The sequence below is a fragment of the Sus scrofa genome, chromosome 8 (assembly GCF_054392235.1).
Source record: "Sus scrofa isolate SSC_HxYL_T2T_F1_AM1 chromosome 8, Sscrofa_HxYL_maternal_Yorkshire_Landrace_v2.0, whole genome shotgun sequence".
In the NCBI taxonomy this organism is placed as follows: Eukaryota; Metazoa; Chordata; class Mammalia; order Artiodactyla; family Suidae; genus Sus; species Sus scrofa.
Genome location: NC_139390.1, coordinates 6,316,331 through 6,332,277, shown reverse-complemented (window position 1 = coordinate 6,332,277; position 15,947 = coordinate 6,316,331). Strand labels below are relative to the sequence as shown.

Here is a 15,947-nt window from a genome sequence, read left to right as displayed (position 1 = left end):
AGGTGATGTAATGGCCAGGGCTGAGGACCACCGACAGCCCCAAATCGCAGATAACACGGACACTTCAAGCAGTAATTGTGGAAGCCTGGCTGCCATTTCCGGGTGCACTAAAGTGTATCTTTCCTCTCTTTGCCGTGAATGAATTCATCCACTGCTGCCTCTTATGATTAACTTTTTGTGTCAAATTGGCTGGACCTCAAGTGCCCAGATATTCGGTCAAACATTATTTGGGGAGTTCCTGTTGTGGTGTGGCGGAAACGAATCCGACTAGTATTCATGAGGACGCGGGTTCGATCCCTGGCCTCGCTCAGTGGGTTAAGAATCTGGCGTTGCCAGGAGCTGTGGTGTAGGTCGCAGATGCAGCTTGGATCCTGTGTTGCTGTGGCTGTGGTGTAGGCCAGTGACCGTAGCTCTGATTCAACCCCTAGCCTGGGAACTTCCATATGCCATGGGTGTAGCCCTAAAAAAGAAAAAAAAAATTATCCTTGATTTTTCTGGAGGTAAGATGAACATTTAAAGCATCGGACTTTGAGTAAACTTACCCCTCTGTCATATGGGTGACCCGTAAGAAAGAAAAGACTGGCCCCTCTGTGTAAGAGGGAATTCTGCAGCAGGCTGCCTTGGAACTTAGACGGCAGATCTGCCCTGGTCTCCAGCCTGCCCTGTGCACTCGGATTTATACCCCACGGACCACAGGAGCCCATGCCTTCTGCACATACACACGTCCTGTTGGTTCTGCTTTCCTGGGGTGTCCAGATACGCCATCATGATGAAAATTGGCCTCCTATTCAACACAACCGTAAATAAAGCATCTCACTTCCCTTCTTCTCTGGAAAACCATAACCAGAGGGTGAGAGTTAGAGAAGCAAAGAATTTTCAGCCTGAGGCAGAATAATTCAGATTGCTTGGTTTCAATCTCAATAAAGTCACAGAGATGAAAATAGCCCTGGGGTGATTGATTTTGCCCCACAGGGGACATTTAAGATTGTCTGGGGACAATTTTGGTTGTCATAACGGGATGGGGGGTGAGGGATTGAGATGGGGTTCAAGGTTGCTCCTGGCATCAAGTGGGCAGAGGAGCCAGGGAGGCTGCTAAACACCCAACAATGCACAGAATGATCCAGCCTAAAATTTACCAGCGCCGAGGCTGAGAAACGCTGGGTTAGGATGGCTCAACACATGGTCATTAAGGAAATTAACTTTTCCCCCCAAGCAAAGGAGGAGGACGGCCCTCAAATCAGGAAGGAGCCCTAAGGGGGCAATGGGAATCTCTTGACAGACGGGAAAAACAGGCTGTGGGAAAATATTACCCAAAAGCCGAAGGCACATAGGGAAAATTCTGAAGAGCCAGCTCCACCTCGGAGGTAGGACAAAGAAGCCAGCCTGAGGGAACGTCACAGGCGTGATGTGTGGCTTGAAGTGGTCCTAAGGCATCATGAACCCAGAAGGTCTCGCTCGGGAAGATCTGGCACCTAGTCCTCGCGTGAGACCAGAGGGGGTGAGTACCTGTCTTGCGTTTGGGGGCTGCAGCTGCTGTTGTTCTAAATATCAGAAGCAATCTGTTAAGCATGCCAGGGGGCCCCAGGGGGGAGAGCTCGGATGCCAGATTTGCCGTCTCTCTTCTGCCAAAAGCCATCTTTGGTACTGACTGTGAGATGCGCGTGACTTCAATTTTAAGTTCTCCGAACGGAGGCTACATCCAGAGGGCGACAGCAGGGTGTGATGTCCTGCCCACAAGGCCAGATAGAGTCAGTTCATGCCTAAGTGGGAAAGGCAAACGAGGTAACAAACAAATGGGATTTCAGTCTGTACAACGAGGGCATCAGAACATTGAAGGTTGTGTGAATCCAGGGGGGGTGACATGGTCACATCGCCAAAAGAGGTTAAGGGTCCTTTAAAAACTCCAGCTGTTCTGCCCTCCTGCATGCCTTACATCCCAAAGGATGTTTCCAGGACGACGGTAAAAAAACAAAGAAAACCATGGCTCAGCAGAAATCAATCCGACTAGGAAACATGAGGTTGCCAGTTCGATTCCAGGCCTTGCTCAGTGGGTTAGGGATCTGGCGTTGCCGTGAGCTGTGGTGTAGGTCGAAGATGCGGCTCGGATCCAGGGTTGCTGTGGCTGTGGTGGAGGCCGGCAGCTGTATCTCCTATTCGACCCCTAGCCCGGGAACCTCCATATGCCGCGGGTGCAGCCCAAACAGAAAAAAAAAAAAAAAAAAAAAAAAAAAACACACAAAAAAGCAAAAAACAAAGCAAAACAGAAAGGCAGGGCTGTGTTGAGACAAATGTATCTTAACCTCAGGGAAACAAACATGCACGTGACTGAGGCGGAGAAGCTGGTTGGATGACACTGGTGGGGCGGTGAATATCCCCATGGGGTCTTTAATGAGACTCGCGGGTCCCCTGGGCATAGGAATAGAGGGCACGGAAGAGGAGAGTTGCTCTGCTCCATCGGACGGACATGAATCAAGCCTGGGCAGCCAGTCCTCAGACAGACCCAGAGAAACTGCAGGGACCGGGAATCAGAGGGACTTCAGATGCTGTTCACTTAAACTTTAATTCATTCAGCCAATAGCCATGAGTCCTCTATTTCCCACGGCTGTGGTAACAGATTATCATAAACTTGGTGGCTTAAACACCAACTTAGCTGATAATTTTGGAGGTCAGAAGTCTGACACCTGTGTCTTGGGCTACAATTAGGATGAGAGCAGGGTTGCGTGCCTTTCTTTCTTTTCTTTTTTTTATTAATTAATTAATTTATTTATTTTGTCTTTTTGCTATTTCTTTGGGCCGCTCCCGCGGCTGCGTGCCTTTCTAAAGTCTCTAGGGGGAAATGGGAAATCCACGCCTTGCCTTTTGTTGTTGTTGTTGTTGTTGTTTGTTTTTCAGGACCGCACCTATGGCATATGGAAGTCCCCAAGCTGGGGTCAAATCCGAGCGAGCTATAGCTGCCGGCCTACACCACAGCCACAGCAACGCCGGGTCCCCAGTCCACTGAGCAAGGCCAGGGATTGTACCCGCATCCTCATGGATACTAGTGGGATTCATTTACCCTGTGCCACAACGGAAACTCCAATTTTTTTTTCTTTTTCAGCCACACCCTAGGCATATGGATATTCCCAAGCTAGAGATTAAATCCAAAGCACAGCTTCAGCCTGTGCCATAATTATAGCAATGCTGGATCCTTAACCCACTGTACCACAGAGGGCACTCCCATTCCTTGCCTTTTATGGCTCCTTAAGGTCGCCGGCACACCTTGGCTCATGGCCTCTTCAGCATCTTCAGAGCCAGCAATGGTGGGTCAAACCCACCTCCTCTCTCTGATGCTCCCTCTTCTATTTCCCTTTTCCACTTTTAAGGACCTTTGTGATTCCATCAGGACCACCTTAGATGATCCAAGATACTCTTATTTTAAGATCACTTTTTAGCCGCATTCGTTCCATCTACAACCTTAATTGCCCTGTGCCATGTGACTTAACATAGTCACAGATTCAGGGGCTCACAAATAGATGTCAGTGGTGGGGAGAGAATTACTGTTCGTCTCACCAGTTCCTAGGCTGTGCTTGGTACTGTGCTAAATGTAGCTGGGACAAATCAGAAGTGTCTCTGAAAGTATAGCATCCGAGCTGAGACCTGAGCGTTGGGGAGGAAGCTCCAATCTGGGGCCAAGTTCCAGGTGGAGGGGAATCAAGTGCAGAGGCCCTGAGGCACATTCAGGGAATGGGGAGAAGCCAGCCGTGCTGCTGGAGAAGGGTGGAAACAGGAAGAGCAGAGGGAGAGGAGGTTGAAGACAAAGGCAGTTCTACCACTGGAACATGACAATGGTTTGGGTTTAATTACAAGCAAAATGGGAAACCACTGGAGGGCTTGAGGCAGAGTACCAGCGTGCTCTGATGGACATGCTAAATGATCAATCTGTTGAAGGCAACTGGATTGCAGGGGAGAGAGGCTGAGGCATGAGCAGCCACTGGGGAGATACTGCAGGGATGCGGGCAAGAGGTGGTGATGGCTCCATGAGGGGGAGGGATGAGAACGGGCAGCTGTGCGGTCCGTTTCTGCAGTAGAGCCCATAGGGTAGATCAGGTGTCAGGTGAGAGAGATAAGGGATCATGGGAGGCTGGGCTTGTAAGCTTCTGTGGTCCCGTCTGCACCACCGACTGGGATTGATGGTGAGGCTGGAGGAGAATGCGTTTGGGGAAAAAAAAAAAAAAACGCAAAAAACAATGACATGTTTTGGCCACAAGTTCTCTTTAAAGGAAGGGGGCTAATGATCTCATTTGTGCCAATATTTTAGATTCCACGTATGAGTGATAACATATAGTATTTGTCTTTCTCTTTCTGACTTCACTTAGTGTGAGAATCTCTAGTTCCATCACGTAGCTGCAAATGGTATTATTTTGTTCTTTTTTTATGGCTGCTTAGTATTCTACTAGTATTCTTTTTATGAGATAGTAGATAACTATCTCATAAAAAGCTATTTTTAAAATAAGTTAATTTCATTACTTAGTATTGAAAAGTATTGACAGTAGTTAATTAAGTAAAAGTATTTCAAGTCACGTGTTAGCAGAGCACATCTGAACACATGACCCCGAATGAAACTATCCGCATGGTTTCCATAAGATTATCTGGCAAAGAGTATAGGCTGCTTTGCATAACATCAGGAGACAATTCAAAAGTGGCAAATCACTGTAAGCACTTATTTTCAAATAAAATTTAATTTCCAATCTCACATGTTTCCATGATTTAAAAAACTCAAAGGAGAAAAAAATAGAAAATGAGGAGGAAACAAAACCAACACATTCCTGGAAAGTATTATTGTGACTATTTTCCCATATATTCTACCTAAATTTGTCAGGGATGGTTTATAACTTCGGGTTTATTTATCAAGCACCTTGGCTGCACCCCCTGAGTAAAATGGATCCCCTCACTGCAAACCACAGCATCCATCCGTCACAGTCACTCCCCTGCAGAAACTGATGAAGGGAAGACTCCATTCTTGGCCCAGAAGAAAAGGGCACGTCGCTAATGGCTTTTATTCAAATTATTCAGACATCTGTAACTTCTACGATCCTCTGCCCGCCTTCCCCACTGGCCTGCGTCTCCTGGGTCTTGACGAACTTCTCTCTGCCTCTTTTTTGACGTCCTTGGGAGCCAAGCAAAGGGAAGGCTTGTATTTGGAACAATTTGTCTGGTTTACAGTTCTAGCAGAGGTTTCACCAACGACTCAGGGTGGAAGCATTGGGTTAGTTGATTTCTCTTGGTCTAAAAAAAGCCAAAAACTGAGTCATGGTGGGAAGCAGAGGATCTAAGGGGCTGACACCTCACCAAAGGGAGAAAGCATCAGTGCTGCTTTGATCCTGCGGCGCACTCGAAAACCTGGGTCCTAGCACAGGGAGCCGTTTCCAAACCCTTGGGACAGACCACGACGGAAGAGAACATGAGAAAATGGCTCACTTTGCTGTACAGTGGAAAGTGGCACAACATTGTAAATCAACTGTAATTTTTAAAAAATTTTAAAGAGAGAACACAGAGAAAAAGAAAAGGAAAAACATGGGTCGGTGATGCCATGAAGTCAAGGTTTCACTCCTAAGCTCTGTCTTGGAGGAGGGACTTAAGGCACAAAGGAAGGACAAATTGAAGTCCATTTCACCTCTGGAAAGGACGTACTGAACTGAGATTTGTCCGTGGCCACCAGCCACCGTCAGATACTGGATGTCAAGCAGCCTACGGCTTAAAATGCTTTCCGGAGGCTCCTAACCAACACCACGCAATCCATCCCAGGGGGTCGGAGCCTGGCAACCATCTTCCTCTCTGGATTCTTCCAACTCTGAATATCCGAAAGGCCAGAAAGACAGCAGGAGGTGGCTGGCCTAGGAGAACCTTCCTGACCCCTGCTTCTATAAAATTCAGAGGGGAGTGTGGCTCTGCAGTGTCACCACCGTGATGGAGCAAGAGTATAGCAACTGTCCTTTAGTTTCTCTCAGATCTGGGGGCAGCCTGGGCTGGCGCGAGATTGAAGACAAGCCGTGCCGATTCCCAGCTGTGCGACCTCAGACGAGTGATGTGACTTCTCTGAGTCCACTTCCCTCCACCATAACCTGGGAATGACAGTGCTGCTGTGTCCTAGGAGTACAGGACACGACACTGAAAGAACTTGTCCAGAGAGGACAAGTATTTAAAGGTCTCTCTTCTGCCTCAGGGAGTGAGCAGGAACCCTGGAAATCGGGTTAGGGTGAGGTGCTGTTTCTCTCTGTCTCTTCACCTGGCACTTGGTACTGATGGGCTTACTCAAGGATCGATTTTGAAGAGGCGTGAAAACAAACAAATAATTACCATAAAATCCTGATCAGTGTCAGTTCTCCAAAAGAGAAGCTGATTGCATCGACTCATCCCAGTCCGTTGGCTGGGTGTCCACTCTGGGAGTGAAGCCTCCTCGAGTCCAGGGGGAAAGTGAACTCGCCTGAAGCTGCCCCTGAAGGCAGCATATTGGATAATTTGGATCTGCGGCAAATCCGAAAACAATGCATGTCCACCGGTCAGGTGAAGAGAGTGGGCGAAGGGCACGCCTGGCTGGGAGAGGCGGGTGAAGAGTGTGGGCAGGAATGCCACAGCTTCCTGTGTCATGGGAATGGCGGTGGGGGTGGGGAGAATGAGAAAACAGAGGGCGTGCTGGCCCAGTGCTGCCAGGACCGCCTCTCCTGAAGGCGCGTCCTTCTTTCCTCCCTTCCTCCCTCCCTCCTTTCCTCCTCTCTCTCCTTCTTGCCTTACTGTCTTCCTCTAAATAGAGACGTAATCTAGAGGCAGCTGAGAGCCATCGAAGGCTGTTGAGCAGAGACAAGCTGATGCCGTTTGCTTCCGAGAAAGATTACCCTGGAGGATACCGCAGAGACTCAGATGGGAGGCTGGAGACTGTCGATGGGACAGCCGGGCAGCAGGCTGATGTCCAGGAGAGGACAGGGAGAGGGCATGGCACAGAAGAATGGCAGCAGAGATGCAGAAAGCCCAGGTAGAGTCATCTTCAGAGGTGGGCCCCCTCGATGTGGGGACCCAGGAGACGGAGGAAGGCAGGTTAGCTAGCTCTTATCCAGCTGGAACAGCAGGGTGTTTGATACTTTATTCGTGGAGACAGAGGTGGAGGAGGAGAAAGTGTCATCTTCATGGTACTGCCTTTGCGTCCCTCCCAGTTCCACCTGCCCTTGCCCTTGGCTGTTGATCACTGATGGACAATCATCCATTCATTCCCTCATTCAGCCACGCGCCCCCTGCCCTTCCCCAAAGCTGTCATTGCTCGGGGAGGAGGGTGCTCTATGAGTGACCCTTGCAGTTGTCTGGGGAAGGTTCGTAGGAAAATACACCTGCTGAGAACCATTCAGAGGGACGTTCCAGGCAGTTGCTGCTCTGGGCATTACGTCAGAGATCTCATGAGCCCACAAGAACCTTCGAGAACAGGGGCAGCACACTCTGAGCCACAGGCTAAATCTGGCCCACCACCCGTCTTTGTAAATAAAGTTTTATTGTAACACAGGCACGCTCATCTGTGTCCGTATTCATCATCTCAGGCTGCTCTCATGCTGCAATGGTAGAGCTAAAGGGTAGCAGCCCATTACACAGTCAACGAAGCTGAACACCCTCTGATCCCACAGAGACAGCATTCCTCAGCCAGGCTCCTCTCTCTGGTGCCATGAAGGGGTGTTTCATAGTGAGTGGGCGCCCTGGGGCTTCTTTGCCTAAAAGCCCCCTGGGCCTAAGAATAAAAGTCAGCATTCTTAGCATGTCCACCAAGCCTTTCTTTGGAGAGAGACATCCTCCAGTTATTTGGGTGAAACACGCATGGGAAACATCAACAGACATCAAGAGAAGCTCCTTAAGTCTATGCTAAGGGAAGACTCCAGATGATGGAGGAATCCTTTGCTCCTTGCCTGGCGGCACACCCTCCTCTGGGCTCTTTATGTGACGTGCGGTCACCCCTCACACACACTCCACAAATAGACAACCACGCAAGGGACTGACCAGGGGTTATTAAAGGTTTAGGGAGAAGAATGAAAGCAGAGAAAGCGGCCCCAGGTCCCAAGGGCTGTTTTTCAGAGGATATGGCTGGAAAACCTTGTCAGGATCTGACCTACACCTGTAAAACCCCCTCCCTCCCCTCTCCCTTCCCTCCCCTCCCCCTCCCTCCCCCATCTTGCCTTTGTTTAAAATGCTTTTTTGTCCATTGCGGAGGGGTTTTTTTTGCATTCATTTTGACTTTTAGAAGTATTGAATTCAATATATTTCTCTTGATGCCTGAGGTTTTCAGTAGATCCTACGCGTTCGCTCCCAGGGCATGTGCCTCACTTTCCTTCCCCTGGTTCCAGCTCTGGGAGAAGGAACCTCAAGGAGGCTGGTGGGGAAGACTTGGAAGCCACAGGAGAAGGTTTATCAAGAAGCAGCTCATACTACGGGATGAACGTCAAAAATGCCGTGATAGGGATTTCCCGTGGTGGCGAAGGGGAAACAAATCCAACTAGGATCCATGAGGATGCGAGTTCGATCCCTGGCCTGGCTCAGTGGGTCGGGGATCCGCCACTGCCATGAGCTATGGTGTGGGTCACAGATGCGGCTCAGATCCCACGTTGCTGTGGCTGTGGTATAGGCCAGCAGCGGCAGCTCCGATTCAACTCCTACCCTGGGAACTTCAATATGCTGCAGGTGCCGCTCTAAAAAGAAAAAAAAAATGCCATGAGAAGTGAAAGAAGCCAGATTCAAAAGGTCATGAACTGTGTGAACCCGTTTATATGGAACTTCCAGAAAAGGCAAATCTGTACTCTGTCGAGACAGCTTAGATTAGAGGCTGGCGGGGCTGGGGAACGGATGTGAAGAGGTGGGGCCTGTAAGTGGCCACGAGGATTCTTTTCGGGCGTGATGGTATATTCCAGAATTACACTGTGGCTGCAGAACCTGAACACTATGTAATCATACTTTTTTTTTTTTTTTTTTTTGGTCTTTTTGCCATTTCTTGAGCCGCTCCCACAGCATATGGAGGTTCCCAGGCTAGGGGTCGAATCGGAGCTGTAGCCACTTGCCTACGCCAGAGCCACAGCAACGCGGGATCCGAGCCACTTCTGCAACCTACACCACAGCTCACGGCAAGGCCGGATCCTTAACCCACTGAACAAGGCCAGGGACTGAACCTGCAACCTCATGGTTCCTAGTCGGATTCGTTAACCACTGATCCAAGACGGGAACTCCTCCAATCATACATTTTTTTAAAAAAGTACATTTTGGGGTACCTAAATTACATTGCGACAAATTTGTTTTTTTCTTTTTTATTAAAGTATATTTGATTTACAATGTTGTGTCAATTTCACAAAGCTCTTTTTTTAAAGGGGAAAAAGAGGCCAAATAACATGAAAATCAAGAATTAAGCATTGAATGAATAAATGAATGATTGAATGGCTCCACGGATAGGCAGGGTCCCTAAAGTAGAGAATGCCAGGATGCAGGAGCAGAACTGAGTTAGGAGGCTCAGGTGCTTCCTTAAGTCAGAGGAGGGAGTTGTGTGTATGCAACCTCGTAAACAGCCCCGGGAGTGAGTGTAAACTGGTTTCAACTTTCTGGAACCTGAAACATCAGTGTTCATTAGGAGACCTAAAAATATGCCTTGTCGTCTGTTCTTGTGTGTTGCACTTTAATCCCATTTCTTGACATCTATTTTCAGCAAAGAATCCCAATGATAGAGGAACGATTTGCCCACATAGGTCTATTCCAGAGCTGTTTGTAATATTGAAAAAAGGAAATCACCCACCCTACACGATCAGCTGGTTAAAGGACTTATGGGCACTGAAAAACAGATAATTATACAGCCTACAAAAGATGTTAATGATGAAGGGAATACTCTGGAATGAAGGGAATATTCTGGAATGAAGGGAATATTCTGGATGTAGGGAATATTCTGGAATGAAGGGAATATTCTGGATGTAGGGAATATTCTGGAATGAAGGGAATATTTTGGAATGTAAACTGGCGAAGCAGGATGACAGTGTAAACAGAGTATGAAAACAACCCCGTGGAATTAAATGTACAAAATATTAACAGAGTAACAGTGACGACCTGGTTCATGGGTCCTTCTCCCTCTGGGTCAACACGGGGAGAAGACATTTTCATAAAGTATCTTTTGTAATCTTGACACAAAGCTTGTGAGTTCGGTAGCACTTTTCAGTTTTACAGGTGGAGGAAGACATTAAGCCCGAGGTTGAAGGAAACATCTACAGGGTCATGCAATTTGCAAGGGGTGGAACCCAAATTTGCCAGCTCTCGTCCCTGTGCTCCTAAGAGCACAATTTATTATAAAAATTGTAAAAAGGGAAACGTGCAGATTCGCTGGGATGTCTGGTCTGGTAGTAGCAGCTAGCAGTTATCCCCGGTGTTGTCCCAAGATCATGCCTAAGACTGTCACAGGGAGAGTCTTCCAGAGAAGGCAGGAATCCCTCCCAGCAGGCGAGGCGGGGTTCGCTGTTGTTAGTCCCATTTCACAGCGGCAGACACTGAGGTCTGGAAAGGAACAAGGATGGTTCAGGGCCAGGAGGGGGCTGGGACACCAGGCTGGGGGCTGGGCGGACCCCGGGCTGAACTCCTGACAGCTCACACTCCCCAGGAGGGTGGGGATGTGCTAAGGCAGGTGTGCGAAGGACGTAGCTGGGCCGCAGGTCGAGTCGCGAGAGAGGCGGTGCACGGGCTCAAAGCCCCGCGACTTGGTGGCACAGCAGAGAAAGCCCAGCCCGGGGCGAGGATACGGTTCAGAGGGTCAGTCACCTCTCAGAGGGGCCGGGCCTTGGACCTCAGAAATCTGCTCACCAGCAGTGTTCTTCAGGGGGTGAGGCCCAGGTGATAAAAAGCAGATGATAAATAGCAGGAAAAGGGCCTGCACGGGCCCCGGGTTCAGGAATTCAGGGATGCGTTGGTTGGTTTTAGTGCTGAGGCTGATGGTGGAGTCCGTCCAAATCCGAGCCCTCCCAGGTCCCTATAGGTCAAAGGTCAGCAGCAACCTTGGCGCTTCCCTTGGTCCTGACCCCAAGTCCAGGTACAAAGAAACCCCTCTTCTGAGAACGAGTGGCTGTAACCCGCTAAAAGCTGGCTTGGTGGAGGGAGCTGGCTCAGGCGCACTCTGTGTCTTTCCTGCTGTGTGACCTTGGGCTGGCAGCCTCCCCTCTCTGGGCCTCGATTTCCCTGCCTGTGATTGAGTATGTCTGGTGGCAGATGCTATGGCACGTGCTGTGCTCATACCGGCTCAATCCTCATCACACTCCTGTGAGGCTTGTCTTCATCCCTGTTTACGGATCAGCAGGCTGAAGCCCCAGGAGATTTGTCTGAAGTCATAGGCAGCAGGGAGAGAGGCGGGATCGGCGTGGGCCGTCAGGTCCCCCCCCAGTCCTGGGCTCGGGCTGCTCCTGGACTGAGGCTGCGGGCTCGTGACAATGAAGGCGCCAAAATGGCCAGGTGACTGGCCCTGGCCATGTTCTCCCACCACCGAAGGCAAAAGTCAGGCAGTTTCACTGGGTCTGGGCTGCACCCAGGAGACACTACCCTGCCAGGGGTATGGAATGTTCCAGTTCATCGGACAGAAGGGAACCAGCGACTCCTGTGGATATGTTTCACTTAAAAATGTTATTTAATCAAATGGCTTAAACTTGGAAAAAATACGCTAAATATATATATATTCCAGTGGGTTCATCACTGCCCCTCTCTCTTGTGAGTCCATGACTCCTGCAGTTTGTCATCCTTCCTGCCTGTGTGTCCCCAGGGGGACCAGGAGAAAGCCTGGGGAGTGTCAGGACTGGCCGCAACGGGGCAGATGGGGGCTGAGCAAGGGGTACGCGGTGGAAGACATCCTTGGGCAGCGGAGGGGGGGGGATCAGGGAAGAGAATGAGATCCCAGGGATGGAGCAGGAGAGAGCCATGGGGAGGGGGCCTGAGGAGGGAGGGGGGCTCTGTAGGGAGGCAGGGCTTGGGGGGATGTGGGCCCTCAGGTTCAAGAACAGGAGGTTCCTGCAGCTCTTCCAGGGAATCGCTTGGATTTCAGATGGCAGCACAGGGGCGGCAGCCTCGAGAGAGCAGGGGCAGTTAGCTAGACCAGCCCAGGTCGGCTGGCACGCGGGAGGTGTCGGTGTTGATGGATGGACTGATTGACCACTTGAGTAGAGGGCATAGGACAGAGGCGTTGACAGTTCCAGCAGAGAAGGGCCGTCTTTGGATGACCCACAAGGAAGACTCGGCCGCTCCGAGACAGAGAAGGATCTGACCATCTAGGGGCTTTTCCAAACGCATATTTTAAGAATGACAAATTTTTAGAGGAACCCAGAGCCAGCCTTGGGAATACTTGGTCCAGAAGCATGCCCCAAATAAAACCTAACTCCTGTTTATAATTTCCCTTTTCAGTTCTCATCACTGCTCCCTTGTGATTAAAAAAATGAATCAGGAGTTCCTGTCGTGGCTCAGTGGTTAACGAATCCGACTAGTATCCATGAGGATTCGGGTTCTATCTCTGGCCTCACTCAGTGGGTTAAGGATTCAGTGTTGCCATGAGCTGTGGTGTAGGTCGCAGACACGGCTCAGATCCCACATTGCTATGGCTGTGGTGGGTGTAGGCTGCCAGTTGTGGGCTCCGATTAGACCCCTCGCCTGGGAACCTCCATGTGCCGCGGGTGAGGCCCTAAAAAGACAAAAGACAAAAAAATAAAAAATAAAAAGAATCAACGCTCACCATTTTGAATTCCTCCCTGAGTCACCAGGCTCAAGCAGGCTTGGGGCCAGCTGCCCAGACAGAGTCCGAGGGAGAGGAAGGTCATTAATGCTACTGGGTCGCCGTGAACCAACTTAGGATGGAGGCAGCTTTGGGCAGTGGTGCAGGTAGATGGCAGGGGAGCTGGGCAAGTGCATGCAGGCCTGGGGTCTGTGGCAGCAGCTGGTGCGAGCAGGCGGCACGGTGTTTCCCACCAAGCGCCTGGGTCCCACTGAATGTTGTAGCATTGTACTGTTGTGGTATCATGTTATCGTATTGTGCTATTTTGTGTGTTGTGTTGTAATATTGCATGTGTTATGCTGTGGTATTATACTTGTGGTACTATATCCGCAAGCTCGCTGGGTTTACTGAGGGTTTCTTGGAGAAGGCGAGAACTGGGTTGAGTTGAGAGATGAGTGTGGAGCAGGAGGCAAGCATGGTTTGCAAGCACACAGCATCTTCTGGGAAGCAGGCCGAGGCGGGGGGAGCAGTCCGGGGCTGGGTGGATGGGTCTCTGGCAGCGCTAGCTTGGGGCGGAGTGCCAGGACTGGTGGACAGGGCGGGCTGACACAACAAAACATCTAACTTGCTTGTCCCACCTGTCGCGAAACAAACCATCTTCGTTCATTCCAGTTATATCTCCTAACATCACAGACTCAAGGCACCACCACAAGCCACGGAAAGCAGAAATTGGGTTTTCACGGAGAAAGGACAAGACGAGGAGGCTGAGTTAGCCATTCAGAGGCTCTTTGGCCCTCGAAGGGGGTGGAGAGAGAAATACGCGTGATAGAAAACGAAGGGAAGGGGCTGGGTTTGGCTGGCTGCCGGTCCCTCCACGCCTGCCCTCACCGCATCGCCTCTCACTGTAGCCCTCGACCTGCAAACAGGTTCCCCTTCCCTTTCTGGAAACGAAGGTCATTGATCAGCAGGGTTACATAACTTGCCCAGGGTCACACAGCTAAGTCGTCAGGATCCGAGCTGCTCCGTGTACCTCTGAAGCCAAAGGCGCTGTGTTCCATTGTCTTCCTGGTGACTTGCTGGGAGCGTGAAGGAGGGTGGCTGGTGCCTGTCCAGCACCATCTGAGGGCAGGACAGGCTTCAGCGGTGACAGCAGCTAAGCCAGGTCTCCTGCTTCCATGTGCCACGCCGTGTGCTTGGGATTCGGCACCAGTGGTCTCCTCTGGTCCCCGGAACCACTTCACAAGTGGTCCACCACTCCTCGCCTCACCCTGGCCCAAGCCTCCATCGCCTCTTGCATGGACCAAAGTGGGTCTTCCTGCTTCGGCTTGGTCACGATCCTCCCATCGTCCCCTGGCACTAAGAGCCCAGCTCCATGCGGCTGCCCGGGAGGCTTTGTAAAGAGCCGGCTTCATCCTCCTCCTTAGCCCCCACCCAGATTTAGAAACCTTCCAGACTGGTCATCGGATGTAACCTTGACTCCCTAACCCCAACCCCCCGGCTCCAGCTCCAGCCACACTGGTCTCTCAATGCCCCCACACAAGCCCCTTCCTGCCTGATGCTTCTTTCGCCTGGATCCACCTGCTAACCACACGTCCACACACATCCAGTTAATTCCCACGCTTCTGTCTGGGTCAGAATCCCCCCACACTGTCTCTCATGCCACCCTCACCACTCTCTTAAGTTTTCCATATTTGTACCTAAACACCCATCCAAGAGCACAGCTGTCTCATGCCTGAGTCATCGCTATGTCGAAGGGCCAAGAGGGCAGGGATTTTCTCGGCCGTGTTCAGCTCTGGGTCCATGATGCTTTGAACAGGGTGGGCCTGATGTGGGGTTAGTTGCTCAGTACATGGTATTGAATGAATGAATGAATGAATGTGTGAATTAATGAATGCAAGATTGAGTACCTCAAAAAACCACACCTCCTCTCTGGCGCCCTGTTCTGCCTGGGTTAGAGAATGCTGGAACATTCCATCCATGTCTGTGACCCCCTCCCCCATCCACAGCAAGGTCCTAGGAGACTGGTGCTAAGCCTTATTGATCACAGCATCCGCTGTGCTCAGAATCTCGAATGACATCAGCCTCGGGACACGTGGCCTCGTCCGCCTCTGCCTCTGCCAACCAGCCATGTCCCTCTGAGCCCTTTCTGTCCTCCTTTCTCCAAGGAAATTCTGCACTGTGATTCCTCTGATCCCACCCCGGCTGGGACTGATGTGCTAGGATTTCACAATCAGAAGCATTCTCTGTTGTTTTTAGGGGGAAAAAACACATTAATTTGGAAAATCCCTTTCAGCTGCCACCTATGCCCATCAACACGGGGCTTGCCCGCCCCCTGGAAGAGTCAGTTGTCAATACAGCTGCCGGGGTCTGCCCTCCTCACCCGCCTTGGGGAACACGAAACACATCTCATTGCTCTTGAGCTGATGAGGGGATGTGGAACTAATTAGACTGGATCAGTAAACAAGGCAGCCTGTTTTCAAACTGAGCACAGTTTCCTGTAATTAGGCTTTGCTAGGACTAAAGGGCAGACACCAGCCCAAGAGCCACGCAAACAACGGAAATGAAGACAAATCTAATCTTTCTGAGACTGATTCAAGCTTGGCTTCTCTGATAGGAGTGAACACTTGATTCCTTTTTGCTAATCGTCTAACAAACCAGAGGGACTTCATGATGCTGCACGCTGCGGTGGAGGTCGCAGACGCGGCTCGGATCCAGTGTTGCTGTGGCTGTGGTGTAGGCTGGCAGCTGCAGCTCTGATTTGACCCCCTAACCTGGGAACTTCCATTTGCCCCAGGTACAGCCCTAAAAAGAAAAAACAAGGGTTCTTGCTGGCTGATCAGAAGGATGAAACTCGAGAGTTTGTGGGTCTAGCACAGAACAGATCCCTAATAACAGCAAGCGGTGGCTTGTCATAGGGGTGGCTTGTCGTGGGGCAAACATAGTGCATCCTGACCTTGGCTTGTGCACCAGCGTCCAGCGTTGCCATGGAACCCAGGCCCCTCCACTTCAGTCACCCTCTTCCGTGCCTTTATCACCATCCTTTCAAGTCAGTTCAGCTTTCCTTCACACCCAGAGAGCTTGCCCTCTGGGCGCCCAGGGGAGTTAAACTCTTGTGTCTTTGGTGTTTTTGTGTGTGTGTGTGTGTGTGTGTCTTTTTAGGGCCACACCTGCAGCATATGGAAGTTCCCAGGCTAGAGGTCAAAGTGGAGCTGCAGCTGCCAGCCTA

General features: G+C 50.6%; 1 protein-coding gene across 2 annotated transcripts in view; it reads left to right on the top strand.

The window, feature by feature from the left end:
* Nucleotides 1–1,277: 1,277 nt before the first annotated feature.
* SLC2A9 (solute carrier family 2 member 9) overlaps nt 1,278–15,947 on the top strand; it is a 204,529-nt gene continuing 189,859 nt past the window's right edge. The window contains exon 1 of one of the 2 annotated variants that reach the window (XM_084973832.1): nt 1,278–1,498. In XM_084973832.1, the coding sequence (XP_084829958.1) occupies nt 1,436–1,498 (63 nt within the window). In that variant the 5' untranslated portion in view covers nt 1,278–1,435. The remainder of the gene's footprint in view (nt 1,499–15,947) is intronic. The other variant, XM_084973839.1, reaches the window with a different exon arrangement.